Raw genomic sequence first — 17,267 nt, forward strand, 5'->3', positions numbered from 1 at the left:
GTGGTATCCCTGTAGGAAATAGCAAGTGCAACTAGACCTATACTTATGACAACCATTACCTCACTGACAGTTGTAGACCGATTGATTGTTCAAACCACAGGGCAACCACATCGTTGCCAGAAAGGGACGACCAGGCATATTGTCGCCTCTTGAGTTCCAGTTCTCCAAATTTTGTACCTCGCTGGCCCGGATGGGCTTGGGTGAATCAAACAGGGCACAGGAAACAGTTTTCCCATTTTTGGTCTTCCACTAATCAGTCTAATAACTGTCTTAATGTTATCTGCTCTTGGCACTGCAGTTCCGGTACCTGGAAATGCAGATTCACTGATAAAACATATTCTTAGCTCCCTGATGGGACTCAAATTTGGTGGTCAAGTGATAATAAAGACCACTGTCAGGGACATTTGAGCATAGGTCCAGATGGACTTCCTATCTGTTGGGGCACCACGGAGGAAGTGGGAAAAACCGTGGACAGGTTATTGATGAACGGTCCGTCGGATCATCCTCTAGGAGTAGGTAATACAACATATTTCCAATCACCACAGACACCTACCGGTTTGTTTGAAAATGGTGTCCAAGCCTTAAAGGGTCACTATTAGGTGTGTGGCCAACATGCCTACAAACTGCTACCAGCAAATTGGACTGGAGTGTGTTATGTGGGGGTAATTCACCCCTTGTTTTTTCTGCTCCCGGAGAATGAAGGGGATGGACTGAGTGTTAAGGTATATGATGATCTCAATCGATATCGGCGGTCCATTGATACCTCTATAGCAGGTGGGAGCAGTCAAACCCGGGGCAAAGACAAGTGGACCCCTCAACATATCATACAACATTATAGACCTGCCACCTGGAACCCCAACGAGTGGGTTAGCAGTGCTCGAAAACCTGTCTATAATCTAAATCGCATTATCTGGTTACAAGCTGTCCTAGAGATCATTACCAATGAGACAGCCTGTGCCCTTGATCTATTGGCGGATCAAGCCACACAAATGCGAACAGCAATATTACAACATCGCATGGTTCTCGATTACCTGCTAGCCGAAGAAGAAGGTGTTTGTAGTAAACTAAATGATTCTAACTGTTGTTTAAAAATTGATGACAGCAGGAAAATTGTTAAACAAATTATCACGGGAATACGAAAGCTGGCCCATGTTCCTGTCCAGACATGGAAAGGCTGGGACATTGATATGTTTTCTTGGCTCCCTGGTGGTCCATGGGTTAAGCAAACCCTATTTTACTTGTTATGTGGTTTTGCCATGTTGTTTTCTTTACTATGTATCATTCCATATTAGAATCAGAATCATTTAGGTTGGAAAAGACCTTCAAGATCATCGAGTCCAACCATGAACCATGCCCACCAAACACTAAACCACTACACACATGCCCACTATGTTTTATACAATCGATTCAACACGTTGTAACTAATATGCAATTTGTAACTACTGTTTCACCTGACGGTGTTAAACAAACTCGCACCGTGTGTCGAACCATGCCATCGGTAGTACGGATTGTATGAAATGCTCTTTACTGGTCTTTTCTATATAACTATCTTTTCTCAAAACCGCCATGGGTCCTGAAGCAATCTTTGAGCCACGGGGTGGTGTGAGAGACTGAACTGTGACCTCAAGCCATTTGTCTCTGGGATGGCTTGTTTAAGCAGGACACTCCTCTGTCCAATAAGGACAATTACCAGGCCACTGAGGCATCCAGGGGAGGAGAGGGGCTGGAGCCGCCCGAAGCATGCAGGAATGTGGAGACTACCATTGTCATGGAAACTGTAGTCTTTGAGATAAGGTACTGGTTTCTGGTGTTGATCACGCGAAGGTGCGAAGGTCGTGCGATAGATGAAACCTGCAGCATGTGAACAGTGCATGAACAGTATGTATGTGCATGCATCATCAAACTATGCCCTATAAAAAACCATGGAGACAAGCCGTGGTGTGAACCCACCACCGAAGAATTGAAGACTGAGGACCAACGGGACGCTGCTGGATTCATGATGGTGACTATCCTTGCAACTCTATCCCAACTGCTTGCTTGATTTCTGCCTTTTCTTCCATTCTATCCTATTGCTACTATTTTCTACTTTTGATACTTTTGATAATAAAAGCTGGTTTGGGTATATGGCATTTGACCTTGTTTGTGTCTTAATCTCACTCTTGGGATCATATCGAAACCTTCCCCGATATTGGACTGGGACACCACTACATCAGTTACGATGCCGCATCTCCAAAACAGCCTCAGCAGATAATTTTCAAAACTGAAACCAAATAGATTACACAGAAATTTGTGATTTAGGCACATCAGTAGAGATTAATTAATCAGTTATCCACAGAGTTAAAACTATACAAACTACAAAATTAATTTTACAAAGCTCCATAAGTAAATATATATACGGACATGCACAATGTGGTTAGGAGGGTGAAAGGAGGCTTGGAAGACATTTTTTCATACCACTTCAGACTCTCAGAATATGAAACAACAAGATCTTATGAAAGTAATTAGTTTTTTATATGGGCATGTATTAGACATTTCTTACAGAAAGTAATAAAAACTTTTACAGAAATTAAAAGCCACTAAAAACCCAAGCAACCTAATTGCTTTGGAAGTGTAAAATATATTTGTTTGCTCTAGCCTTGTCACAAGGGCTAAAACAAATGAATTGAAGAAAAAAGAAGTAGGAGGAAATATTCAACAGCCAAATGTCAGAATGATTGCATTATAATAATAATTAAAAATAAAAAGAAAAACAAAACAGGGAACTGAACTTTTTTTATAAGCTATAGAAGTCAACTGTTAAGTCACTCCATTAAGCAAAATATTATCTGTTATAGATACTCAGAACATTTCAAAATCTCTGCATTGCAGGAACCTGGATTCTTCTGTGCCGTTGTTGTGGTTTAACCCCAGCCAGCAACTCAGCACGACACAGCGGCTCACTCACTCCCCCCGACCCAGTGGCATGGGGGAAGAGAATGAGGAAAAAAAAAAAAAGTAAAAATCATGGGTTGAGATAAGAACAGTTTAATATAACAGAATGGAAGAAACTAATAATGATAATAACAATAATAAAATAACAACAATAATAATAAAAAGATTGGAATATACAAGTGATGCACAGTGCAATTACTCACCAACTGACACCCAGTTAGTTCCCAAGCCGCAATTCCTCCCAGCCCCACTCCCCCAGTTTATATACTAGACATAATGTCACATGGTATGGAATACCCCGTTGGCCAGTTTGGGTCAGCTGTCCTGGCTCTGTCCTGTGCCAACTTCTTGTGCCCCTCCAGCTTTCTTGCTGGCTGGGCATGAGAAGCTGAAAAATCCTTTGACTTTAGACTAAACACTACTTAGCAACAACTGAAAACATCAGTGTTATCAACATTCTTCTCATACTGAGCTCAAAACATAGCACTGTACCAGCTACTAGGAAGGCAATTAACTCTATCCCAGCTGAAACCAGGACAGCTGTAATTAGCTTCAGACAAAATTCTTCCCTAGAACCAAATACTAGTAAAACAGAAAAAATTACAACAAAACTCAGATGCTCAAAATACTACTTCACTACAGATTAAGCTGATCATACTGTGAAATAGGGTCTCTTCACTCCTCAAGCAGTGTATTCTTACCTTTTCCTTTGAATCAGCCCTATCACTTGTATGGTAAATCAGGTGAGAAAGCTGAGTCAGTTGAAATTATTCCCACCAAAACTTCCACAGAATCCTAATTAGTTTACAGGTGTATTAAATTCATAAGTTAGTTTATTCTATAGCATCTGGAGTAAAGGAGGCAGCTAGAAGGTAGATTTGTTAAACCTGCTCTGAAACTACAAGAGAAGTTCAAGAGGATCTATGGCTGCAATTAAACAGCTTTCCCTCTCTGCAAACTTAAGTTTAAAAGAAAAAGATGTTTCTTATCATGTATATAGTTGTGATGGGTTAACCCTGGCTGGACGCCAGGTGCCCACCAGAGCCGTTCTATCACTCCCCCTCCTTCTCAGCTGGAAAGGGGAGAGAAAATATAACAAAGAGCTTGTGGGTCGAGATAAGGATAGGAGAGATCACTCACCAATTACCGTCACGGGCAAAACAGACTCAGTTTGGGGAAAATTAACTCGATTTATTACAAATCAACCGGAGTAGGGTAATGAGAAATAAAACCAAATCTCAGAACACCTTCCCTCCACCCCTCCCTTCTTCCCGGGCACAACTTCACTCCCGGATTCTCTACCACCCCCCCAGCGGCACAGGGGGACGGGGATGGGGTTTACGGTCAGTTCATCACACGTTATTTCTGCCGCTTCATCCTCCTCAGGGGGAGGACTCATCACACTCTTCCCCTGCTCCAGCGTGGGGTCCCACCCACGGGAGACAGTCCCCCACGAACTTCTCCAACGTGGGTCCTTCCCACGGGCTGCAGTTCTTCACGAACTGCTCCAGCACGGGTCCTTTCCACGGTGTGCAGTCCTTCAGGCACAGACTGCTCCAGCGTGGGCCCCCCACAGGGTCACAAGTCCTGCCAGAAAACCTGCTCCGTGGGCTCCTCTCTCCACAGATCCGCAGGTCCTGCCAGGAACCTGCTCCAGCGCGGGGTTCCCACGGGGTCACAGCCTCCTTCGGGAACCCACCTGCTCCGGCGTGGGGTCCTCCACGGGCTGCAGGTGGATATCTGCTCCACCGTGGACCTCCATGGGCTGCAGGGGGACAGCCTGCCTCACCATGGTCTTCACCACGGGCTGCAGGGGAATCTCTGCTCCGGCGCCTGGAGCATCTCCTCCCCCTCCTTCTTCACTGACCTTGGTGTCCGCAGGGTTGTTTCTCTTACATGTTCTCACTCCTCTCTCCAGCTGCCGAATACCTCCGTCCCAACTTTTTTTCCTTCTTAAAAATGTTATCACAGAGGCGTTACCACTATCGCTGATTGGCTCGGCCTTGGCCGGCGGCGGGTCCATCTTAGAGCCGGCTGGTATAGGCTTTTCTCGAACACAGGGGAAGCTTCCAGCAGCTTCTTACAGAAGCCACCCCTGTAACCCCCCCCCGCTACCAAAACCTTGCCACACAAAGCCAATACATTCATGATGTGTTTTCAATACAGTTCTGTACACAATTTTTCCCACTCTCTCATATTCAGAGTAATTTGGGGTTTTCTGAAAGACAAGTTTATATCACCCTAGACCATAATAAATCCATGGGAATCCATTAAGAAATGTTCTTCTGACAATCAGGTTAAATAAGAGAGAAATATTAAAAGTCTTAAAATGAAAAAGGAACTGAACTACTTCAAAAAAGGACTAGTGTCTTATTCAGAAGTATTGGGATTTTTGCAAATTACTTGTTTTACAAGAATACTAAGAAGATATTTTGCTTTGCTTTCCATGAAAAAAGCAGTTGACCCAGAACTTGAAATGAAAGTCCTGGAAAGAACAGGCTTTTCTGATATTTCTTGAATATATTTATAAAACAATTTGTTACAGTTCACTTTGTGTTTGCATATTATAGCTGTTCATTTCATTCAAAATGTTTAAATGTGAGATTTTATTTTTGCTAAGAAAGTCATAGAACAGTCAATTTTACTGAGCTGCTTTACTCTGCTTTGCTTTAGTACTTCTAAAAAGGAGGCACATCTGAAGCATTGTGGCGGGTTGACCCTGGCTGGACGCCAGGTGCCCACCAGAGCCGTTCTATCACTCCCCCTCCTTCTCAGCTGGACAGGGGAGAGAAAATATAACAAAGACCTTGTGGGTCGAGATAAGGACAGGAGAGATCACTCACCAATTACCATCACAGGCAAAACAGACTGAACTTGGGGAAAATTAACTCAATTTATTACCAATCCAATCAGAGTAGGGTAATGAGAAATAAAACCAAATCTCAAAACACCTTCCCTCCACCCCTCCCTTCTTCCCGGGCACAACTTCACTCCCGGATTCTCTACCTACCCCCCCAGCGGTGCATGGGGATGGGGAATGGGGTTTACGGTCAGTTCATCACACGTTATTTTCTGCCGCTTCATCCTCCTCAGGGGGAGGACTCATCACACTCTTCCCCTGCTCCAGCGTGGGGTCCCTCCCACGGAAGACAGTCCTCCACGAACTTCTCCAATGTGAGTCCTTCCCACGGGCTGCAGTTCTTCACGAACTGCTCCAGCATGGGGCCCTTCCACGGCGTGCAGTCCTTCAGGAGCACACTGCTCCAGCGTGGGCCCCCCACCGGGTCACAAGCCCTGCCAGAAAACCTACTCCAGCATGGGCTCCTCTCTCCACAGATCCGCAGGTCCTGCCAGGAGCCTGCTCCAGCGCGGGGTTCCCACGGGGTCGCAGCCTCCTTCGGGCACCCACCTGCTCCAGCGTGGGGTCCTCCACGGGCTGCAGGTGGATATCTGCTCCACTGTGGACCTCCATGGACTGCAGGGGGACAGCCTGCCTCACCATGGTCTTCCCCATGGGCTGCAGGGGAATCTCTGCTCTGGCACCTGGAGCATCTCCTCCTCCTCCTTCTTCACTGACCTTGGTGTCTGCAGGGCTGTTTCTCTTACATGTTCTCACTCCTCTCTCCGGCTGCCATTTCTGTCTGTCCCAACTTTTTTCCTTCTTAAAAATGTTATCACAGAGGTGCTACCACTATCGCTGATTGGCTCGGCCTTGGCCGGTGGCGGGTCCGTCTTAGAGCCGGCTGGTATAGGCTTTTCTCGAACACAGGGGAAGCTTCCAGCAGCTTCTCACAGAAGCTACCCCTGTAACCCCCCCCGCTACCAAAACCTTGCCACACAAAGCCAATACAAGCATTTTTACCAATCCCATAAAATTAAAATAAAAACCACTGACACCCCCCCCGAATTTTAAAGCAGTATGTCTTGTCAAAACAACATGGTTGCACTTATGAAAAGAATGGAACAAAGTACTGTTCACAGATAAATTTAAATTCCTATTTAAATACGCTTCATAAGAATTTTAATTTAAAATTCTAAAATGGCCCCAAAACCCTAACAATAAATAATATGTGTACTTTCCCTTCCCACCTTCACTTGTCATCCCCTCAATAACTAATCACTCATGGAAAAATGCTGAATATACTCAAACCAACCATTACAATTTACAAAAATTAAACTTCTTTGCATTCAGTCTTAAAGATCAAAAACTCTAGATGCCTAGTGTTTTTCCTATAAAAAGAAACAAGAATGCATTGAAAAGAGCATTAAATTCAACATTTGTTCATTTTTGAAGCATATGATTTCTTCTTTCAAATCTTACAAAGTGAAAAAATTATCATTGTTAACTTTGGATAAGCATGAGTTCACACAAGTAATACAAAGGTGTAGCAACAGAATAGCTGCATGAAAACAAAAGATATTAGAAGACAGATTTTAAAGATTACTGATGTGAAAGTGTAGTTCTAATTTAGAAATGCTGAACCTTTTTTTATTTCTCAATTATATATGGAAATGAAGCCAACATTAGGTAGAAATAGAGCAAATGTCAGGGAATGCAGCGAATCTGCCGAATACCTGACGGTGCATGAGCAGCGTGACCTTGAGCAGCTCGTGGTGTATCCTTGAGAGTCTGGAAAGTCCCGAGCAAGAAAATGATAAGAAGAACCGTCTTGACGAATCCGCAGAAAAACTGTTACCCAATCATGAATTGTTAGTTACTAACTAAACCAATCATATATGAACACATACCCTGAAGAAGGTTATAAAAAGGCTTGTTAGAACAATAAAGTAGCCATTTTGGCACAATCTGATGTTTGTTGTGTCCGTCTCTACTGCGACAAATGGTGACCCCGACGTGATCGGGCGAAGTGATCATTTAAAGAACGTATTTTGGTACTAGACAGAAATATAGCGGCGGCAGGGAGAGCTGCTGAGAAGTATTGTGGCAGCAGGGAGAGCTGCGGAGACGGAGCCTGGTGAAGCTGAGAGCAGAGGGAGTCTGCTTGGTCCGGACCTGAACTTCGACACTTAAAAAGGTGAGCCACCGGGGACTAAACTGTTAGAATGGGGCAGCAATTAACAAAAGAAGAGGAGACAATTTTGTCTACCTGGAAAGCCCTATTAAAAAGAAAAGGGGTTAAAACCACCGAACAAAACCTGAAAAAGATTTTGATATGGAGTAAGATGCAAGGCTTTGAAGCCACAACAGTTACTGCATTCAGTGTGAGTGCATGGCAAGCAGTAGGATGGAAAATATTGGATGAGATCTCTAAAGGACAGAAAGAGGCATGTGAGTTGGCGATTATATGGTGTCTATTAAGCGAGACCCTGAAGGAATGGAAAGCAGAATGTGAGGCAAATGATGAGCAAAAGAAAGATGAAAAACCAGAAAGTGTTAGGAAGGGGGAAGACTGTAGCCAAGGAACAAATGAAGCCGATGCCGCAGCATCAGCGGTAGCAGGCAGGAAACCCCTCACGGGCAAAAGCAGATCATGCCCTCGTCCACCTCCCCGTCCTCCGCCATTAAATACTTTACAGGGCGATGAGGGGCCCTCCCCACCCAGTGGTGCAGCAGCGGCACCTAGCGGTGCAGCAGCAGAAGAGGTGACCCCATCGGCCCCCGAGGAGGAACATACGGCGAATCCGGCGAATAACACAGAGCCGGAAAGTGAGAACAAAAATGAAAGTGAGGGAGAAGAAGCTTTAACTGCCGCTATGCAAGCTCTGCATCTTACAGATAAAACCATAGTGAAAAAAGCCCAGCCATGGACTCTCCCTCCATCCGCAATAACTGTAGTCCCAAGATCCCCTGATCAATTTTGGGAGGGAGTTAGGAAATATGCTGCCAAAGCTGGCAACTGGGATCTAGTTGAACGCCTCAGCCCATGCTCTCCAATACCAGCATGTCCGAAGCCTGTAAACATAACAGCAGAGGGTCCTGGTACATTCCCTGTTTTCAAAGCTGCTGCAGGCACAAACCAGCACGATGAGCACAATCCAATTGGCTGGAAACTGGTGCAGGATTTGCAGATTAAAGCACAAAAATTTGGAATCAATTCTCCTGAGGTGATGCAATTTATTCGAATAATCAGCACGGCTCTGCTGTGTCCATATGACATTACAAATCTCGCACAGGTGCTGTTTCAGCCCATGCAGTTACAAGTGTTTCAATCTACTTGGAGGCAGATGGCACGCGCAGAATAATTTGCGACTGCCACAGGGTGACCCGAGGCTTGGCCTTGGAGAGGATGCTTTGCTTGGTGAAGGGCAGTTTAGTAACCCTCAACTGCAGGCTACATGGCCTCCGATTGTTCTCGAACAGGCACAGCATATAGGAATTATGGCATTAAAGCGAACCATGGAACTAGCAGCTCTGAAGCAAAAATACACTGCTATCCACCAAGGCCCTAGAGAACCCTCTTTACAGTTTGTAGAAAAAATATCTGCTGCACTGGAAAAACAGGTAGAAGATGAGGTGTTAAGACAAATGATGTGCAAACAGCTAGCAAAAGATAATGCTAATGAGGACTGTCAAAAGATAATACAGGCTTTACCAGGAGATCCTTCTATTCCCGACATGGTGGCCGCATGTTCTAAAGTTGGGACAGTGGAACATAAGGTGGCTGCCCAGACGGCAGTGCAAGTGGCTGCCCTAGCTACTGTTATGAATATGAGAAATTCAGGGAAATGCTTTGGGTGTGGCAGAGAAGGGCACATAAAGGCAGCTTGTCTGAACAGAACATCACCAGGTAAACAACCGGTGAACATCCCACCGGGGACTAATTGCAACAAATGCGGAAAACCAGGACATTTTGCAAAACAATGTCGTTCCAAATTTCATATTAATGGGCAGCCACTACAGGGAAACCGCAAGAAGAGCGCGAGAGGGCGCGCGAAGACAACAAATCCCCTCCCAGCAGCCGGCCACCTCCCCTCTGCGAACAATTATCAGCCGCAACAGCCGGCTCAGCAGGGTTGGATGTATCCACCGCCGATACAATAACTATAGTCACAAAGGACATCGTTAAGGTCCCTCTTGATGCAAAGGGTCCTATAGGACGAGGACTGAGTGCATTGCTACTGGGAAGATTAAGTAGCACGTTAAATGGGCTAATTGTGAGACAAGGGGAGTCAAAAGAATCTCAGTAGACATTATAAGGGGGGATGAAGGATGATGTTTAGCGCTTACATTGTTGAAATTAGCTGAGGCAAAGACAGTCTTTGATAAGAAGAGCTAGTCCCAAGGACCAGCCAATGAGGTAGAGACAGCTCCTGATAAGAAGCAGGAGCAGGCCCCAAGAACCAGCTAAGACTGGTCTTGCAGCTTGGGTGAATACCAAGAAACCACTGAGCCTGTGCAAGAAAAAAGGTTACTAGCGGTGATGAAGAGGAGTCATCTATCTTCATCTCTGCGACCACCATAAAGAGGCACTGCGCAAGCGCAGTTGAGAGGAGACTATGGAAATGACCTCTCGGAGCTAATTTTAATATGAAGTGGGGATAGGTCATGCATATGTATAGGCGTATTGTGAATATGTAACACTTGACTGTATAAACTTGAGACAAACTGCCGAGTCGGGCACGCACGACTTTGGTGGCACTACCCCCCGTGCGGCCCAGCGCTGAATGAACATACCTACTTTACAATCTCACTGATTGTGGAGTCTGTTTTCCGCACATCAATTGTGCATGTAGGAGTTATTGATGCTGACTTTACAGGTCAAATTTGAGCGCTGGTTTCAACCCCCTACCCACCAGTAACAATCCCAAAAGGTACTCGCATTGCTCAACTTATTCCTTTTTCAAGTTGTGTTTCAAAAGCAGAACAGTGCCTGTGATGCGATGGAGGCTTCGGCTCTACGGGACGCCCTCAAGTCTGCTGGTCTCAGACTGTTTCATCATCCCGACCACATATGATGTGCATGTTGTCGAATCACGGACGATCGCCGACCACAGTAAGGCTTGCGGGGCTCCTGGACACTGGAGCCGATGTGACTGTTATTGCTGATTATCTGTGGCCATCCACCTGGCCAACAGAGGATGCGGGTATAGGGGTAGTGGGGCTGGGAGGATCTGCACGAGCAAGGACGGCAGCCACAGCAGTTCTGATTACCAATCCTGAGGGCCAACAAGCAGTCATTAAACCATATGTGACGGCAGCTCCCCTCAATTTATGGGGGAGGGATTGCTTGTCGCAATGGGGGGGTGAGAATTACCACGGATTTTTAACGGGGGCCACTGTGCTGCAGGGTGTTAGACAGCCCACGCTTGTTTTAACTTGGTTAACAAATAACCCTGTGTGGGTGGATCAGTGGCCCCTACCAATTGAAAAATTAAAGGCCCTGCAAAAATTGGTGGCAGAACAACTAGCTGCTGGACACATTGAACCCTCTCAGAGCCCATGGAATACTCCAGTGTTTGTGATAAAAAAGAAATCAGGAAAATGGCGAATTTTGCATGACCTGCGGCAAGTCAATGCTGTCATGGCCACGATGGGGGCTCTGCAACCAGGCATGCCTTCACCTGCCATGATCCCTCAAGATTGGGAAATCATTGTCATGGACCTTAAGGACTGTTTTTTTACGATACCATTAGCTTCCCAAGACAAAGAAAAATTTGCATTTTCTGTGCCTTCTATCAATCATGCAGAACCGGCAAAAAGATATCAATGGAGAGTTCTGCTGCAGGGCATGAAAAATTCACCAACAATTTGTCAATGGTTTGTAGCACAAGCTTCGTTACCTTTAAGGGAAAAATTCCCTACTAGTTATTGTTATCATTATATGGATGACATTCTTTTAGCATCAGACAACAAGGAGCAGTTGAATGACATGGAGAATTTGGCCAGGAATTCGTTACAACAATATGGATTAGTTATTGCCCCTGAAAAGGTACAAAAAATAGAACCCTGGAAATATTTGGGAATGACAGTTACAAGCAAGCAGGTTGCGCTCCACCCTGTGAAACTCAACCTTGAGGTTAAGACACTCAATGATGTACAGAAACTGATGGGATCCTTGAACTGGATCAGGCCCTATCTTGGACTGACCAATTCGCAGTTGCAACCTTTATTAGAATTATTAAAAAATTCCACTCATCCAACAGAACCCAGAATATTAAATAAGGAAGCGGTAAATGTAATTCATATGGTGGAACAATGCATATACAAGAAATTTGTTTCTCGAATAGATCTGTCTCAACTGGTACAATTCTTTGTACTAATTGACAAAACTGTGCCGTTTGGTGCTTTGGTGCAGTGGAATTCTGAGTGGGATGACCCATTACATATTTTAGAATGGATGTTTTTATCATTCCGGCCACGAAAAACTGCTCCTGGATTGTTTGAACTTATTGCTGATGTAATCATAAAAGCCAGAAAATGATGTTTAGAACTAACAGGACGTGATCCAGCTACAATTGTTTTACCTGTTCAAAATTGGTATTTTGAATGGTCTGGCAAACAATTACGAGCTGCAAGCGGCCATGGCGGGTTTTCAAGGATAGATATTGTATCATCTACCGTCACACCCGCTACTGAAATTTGCTCGAGAAATACCCTTTGGTCAGAAAAATCTAAACCAGCCAGAACCTGTGAAAGGCCCCACTGTCTTTACAGATGGCTCGGGAAAAACAGGTAAAGCAGCAGTAGTATGGTATGAGAACAACACCTGGAACAACAAAGTAGTATATCAAAATGGTTCCCCACAAGTAGTAGAGCTGCGTGCAATGGCTGTTGCTTTTTCTATTTTTTCTACTCCTGTAAATATTGTAACTGACTCAGCTTATGTAGCTAACTTAGTTTCTCACCTAGACAAAGTGGTTTTGACCATGTCAGACAATCAATTATTATTTGATGTGCTTTTAGAACTCTGGAAAGGTATTCAACTACGGACAGAACCTTATTTTATCATGCACATCCGGAGTCATACCACTTTACCAGGATTTTATACGGAAGGTAATGCCAGAGCGGATGCTCTTGTTTCTGCTATGGCTCTGAGTACTGTTCCTAACCTGAAGCAACAAGCTGTATTATCACATCAATTTTTTCATCAAGGTTTTCGGGCTTTACGGCAGCAGTTTGGTTTGTCCCATACTGAAGCTCGCTCCATTATAGCTGCCTGCCCTGATTGTCAAGGAACTCACACTCCAGTGTATTTTGGTACTAATCCCAGAGGTATGCAGGCTTTACAGATTTGGCAAACTGATGTTACTCATATAAATGAATTTGGCCGACAGAAATATGTTCATGTTTCTATTGATACTTATTCTCATGCTTTGGTAGCAACAGCACATAATGCAGAAACAGGAAAAGATGTGATTCAACATTTGCAGAAGGCTTTCTCTATGCTTGGGGTGCCACGCCAAATTAAAACGGACAATGGCCCAGCATATGTTTCACGGAAAGTTCAAACATTTTTTAATTTGTGGGGTGTTACTCATGTTACAGGAATTCCCCACTCCCCAACAGGACAAGCAATTGTTGAGCGTGCACATGGCACGTTGAAGTGGCAGCTTCAAAAACAAAAAGGGGGAATGACTGGGGAACCACCACAGGCATGTTTAGATAAAGCAGTTTATGTTCTTAACTTTCTCCATTATGGGGATAATTCTTCTCTACCTCCTCTTTTTCAACATTTCTCTTTTTTCAACACAGAATTTACAAAAAGGCATCAAAGTACATGTTAAAGATTTAATTACTGGTCAGTGGAGTGGACCATGTGAGCTATTAACCTGGGGAAGGGGTTATGCTTGTGTCTCCACAGATGCCGGTCCTTGCTGGGTTCCTGCTCGGTGTGTTCGGCCTGTATTGGAACCTGCCTCAGGGTGAAGGATGGGTGGTCTCACAACCTAAACAAAATGTTTGGGTCACTTTAGCAAACATGACACATCAGGACACCATGTGTTTCGCCACCGCAAGCCCTGAAAATCCATTTTCTACATGCTTGGTAGGAATACCCGTGGACACATGGCCGAACCCACTGCAGATCCCGAATCTCTGTAGTTCTCCAGAAAATTGTACAAAAAACTGGGATGGTGTGTATACACACCTCTCGCAGGTTACCCAGGAACCCCAAGAGTTAGAATTACTAGGATCTGTAGTGATGGATGCTTGTGTATTTTTTAATTACTCTTATAGCAATACTGCTCGCCGAGGCCAAAATGTTAATGCAACTAGTATTCTCTATCACAATGCAACTGCGTGGTGTAATTACACCGCACCTAATGCTTCACGATCCTCTGTTGTTCCTCTTGCGCTACCTCCTGGTGTGTTTTTAATCTGTGGAGATCGTGCCTGGGGAGGCATTCCATCTAAATTGAATGGAGGCCCGTGTAGCCTCGGACGCCTCACGTTATTAACACCAAATGTGTCAATGATTCTGAACGTGACTTGAAAACATAAGCGAATCCAAAGGACTGTTCATCAGTTTAGCAGTTCCTGTCGAGATAACATTGAATTCTGGAATCCAGGCCAGATCATAGCAGCCTCCATATTGGCACCAGGAGTTGGCATTGCAAATGCCTTAAGAACTTTAAATAAGTTGGGATGTTGGCTTAGCAAACAAACTAATGCTACCTCTTTAGCTTTAAGCGGCCTTCTAACTGACGTTGATAGCGTTAGACATGCTACGCTACAAAATAGAGCTGCAATTGATTTTTTGCTTTTAGCACAAGGACATGGTTGTGATGAGTTTGAAGGGATGTGTTGTATGAATCTATCCGATCACTCAGAATCCATTTACAGTAGTATTCAACAATTAAAGAAGGAAGTCAGCAAGTTGACAAAAAGTGATGAGTCAGATTGGCTAACAAAGATGTTCGAGGGTTGGAGATTGTCTGGATGGTTGATATCTCTGCTCAAGACTGGGGGGGTAGTGATCTTGATAGTGATAACTGTGCTCCTAATGTTGCCCTGTCTTCTCAGCCTTCTGCAAAGGGCCCTGCAGAGAGCCGCCGGAGCAATATTTTTAGCACAAATACAAAAAGGGGGAATTGTCGGGGAATGCAGCGAATCTGCCGAATGCCTGACGGTGCATGAGCAGCGTGACCTTGAGCAGCTCGTGGTGTATCCTTGAGAGTCTGGAAAGTCCCGAGCAAGAAAATGATAAGAAGAACCGTCTTGACGAATCCGCAGAAAAACTGTTACCCAATCATGAATTGTTAGTTACTAACTAAACCAATCATATATGAACACATACTCTGAAGAAGGTTATAAAAAGGCTTGTTAGAACAATAAAGTAGCCATTTTGGCACAATCTGATGTTTGTCGTGTCCATCTCTACTGCAACAAGCAAACGCTGCCAGAGAATGTTCAAGTGTGTCTTGCTCAGATTTATGGCCAAGGCTCCATAATAATGAATACAGTGTGTACCACAGAAACACACAAAGCAATCTTCATTCAGAAAGGATTATATTATTTATTCATCGAGCATATCATGCTATAAAAATCTCATTATCCAGGAAATCAAAAATCTAGAGAGTAACTGAGTATTAAGTATTGTCCCTCTGCACACCATTCTCAGCATAAATCCTTTATTCACAATGTCCGCTTAATATTCAAATACAAGCGTGGGGCTTTCTACTAAAAGGAAGTGGTTCCAGCTACTAAAAATGAAGACCGAATAATAAATTGATCCATCAAATACAAAATCCTACTTATTTTGACAGAGAATTTGATTTTGAAACAGATGCCTGTGATAGTCATCAAGGGCAAAATAGGCATTGGTGAGCTACACACTGCAAAATAAATCTACAGCTCATTTAACAGGGAACAATAGACTAGTAAATGATGGACTCCCTCTGGCTAAGAAACCATTAGCCTATTTTCTCATCTAAACCCATTCAAACTAGCAGGACCCTAACCCTGGATTTGCCAGACTGTCTCCCTACCTCCCAGAGCTCTCGTTATTTTAACTTCGTGTGAACAGCACACGAATTTCGTCCTTCCCGCTCGGCACCAGCGCTGTAGGTTCCCAGGGAGCGCAGGCAGCAAGGGCAGCTCCAGCGAGGAGAGGCAGCCGGGGAGGCAGCAGAACGGAGCCGGGCGGCGGCGGGAAGCGGGGCCGGGGCGGGGCGCAGGGCCCCGCGCTGCAGGCCGCCCCGCGCTAGCCGCCCCGCTCACGGCTCCTTGTTGGCACAGATGGGGTCTCGTTCCCACCCACGTGTTTAGCGATTGCTTTTCCATCCATAGACAGGTGTGTGTGGAACGACGTGCCGCCGCCCGTGCCTCGGTCACGGCCCGCTCCAGGCGAGCCCTGCCCGGGGGCCCCGGGGAGGCGAGCTGCCCCGCTCCCCGCAGCTTTCCACCCCGGGCTCCCCAGCACGGCAGCCCAGCGCATCGCTCCCGCCGCTGGAGCCCCCGGGGAGCGGGGGCGGGCGGGCGGGGGACCCCGCTGTGCCCACACCTCAGCGGGCCCCGCTGGCTCCCCTCCCCGCGGCCGGGAGCAGCCATGGCGGGCGGGAGAACGACACCCCGCCGCCGTGCCCCCCTCCCCCCCCGCGGCCGGAGCGATGGGCCAAGCCCTCTCCTACCGTCTGAGTCCCTGGAAAGAGGAGGGCCAGGACATCCGCGATTTCTTCAAGCCGGGCCGGTGGCCGGCCTCCACGGCGTAGGAGGCGCGGTCCATGGCTCGGCAGTAGAAGTATCGCTCCGTATCGGAGTAGCCGCGGTGCCTCACACGAGCCCCAGCCAGGCAGCGGCCCCGCGAGGCGGGCGGCAACGGCGGGCCGGGGGGCTGCTGGTGCTGGAGGAACTGGTGCTCCCGCAGCTGCGACGGGTAGCGCTGCTCGTGCTGCCACAGATGCTTGGGGGCTTTGAGACTCCCGCTGCTGCCGTCGCCGTCGCTGCTGCCGGGCAGCGCGGACAAGCCGCTGCCGCCGCCGCGTTCTGCTTCCATGTTGACGGCAGCCGGGCGGGCGGGGCGAGCCGGTGCGGGGCGACGGGGGGGGCCTTCCTCCGGTCAGCGGCGGGGAAACTGTTCTGAAAAGTTGGACAGCTCCTTCCGCACCGCCCCTCGGCCGAGTGTGGGAGCGACTGGGGCCGCCGAGTCCTCCCGGCCACTCTGGAGGGGAGGCGGGGAAGAGGGGGAGGAAGGAGGGAGAAAGGGGGCTGGCTTCCCGCTCGGAAATATTTAAAGCCGGGCTAGAGTCAGCGCGGGGGAAAGCGGAGCCGGCAGCAGGCTGCGATCCGCGCGGAGAGCGCTCCCGGGGTGTGCAGGAGGCGGCGGAGAGCACGGCCCAGCCCAGGGGAGGACTGGGACTAGGACTAGGAATAAGCGTGGAGGGGGTCTCCCTGCCCCTGCTCCAGCCTGCCTCCTCCCCGGGCGCCCCTCTCCCTT

General features: G+C 46.6%; 1 protein-coding gene across 1 annotated transcript in view; it reads right to left on the reverse strand.

The window, feature by feature from the left end:
• Nucleotides 1–16,556, reverse strand: part of LOC128136068 (cAMP-specific 3',5'-cyclic phosphodiesterase 4D-like) — a 307,658-nt gene extending 291,102 nt beyond the window's left edge. Inside the window, exon 1 of the mRNA XM_052775153.1 lies at nucleotides 16,462–16,556. Coding sequence (XP_052631113.1) covers nucleotides 16,462–16,556 — 95 coding nt within the window. The remainder of the gene's footprint in view (nucleotides 1–16,461) is intronic.
• Between the last annotated feature and the right edge of the window lie 711 nt (nucleotides 16,557–17,267).

This window comes from Harpia harpyja, chromosome W, assembly GCF_026419915.1.
Source record: "Harpia harpyja isolate bHarHar1 chromosome W, bHarHar1 primary haplotype, whole genome shotgun sequence".
Lineage (NCBI taxonomy): Eukaryota > Metazoa > Chordata > Aves > Accipitriformes > Accipitridae > Harpia > Harpia harpyja.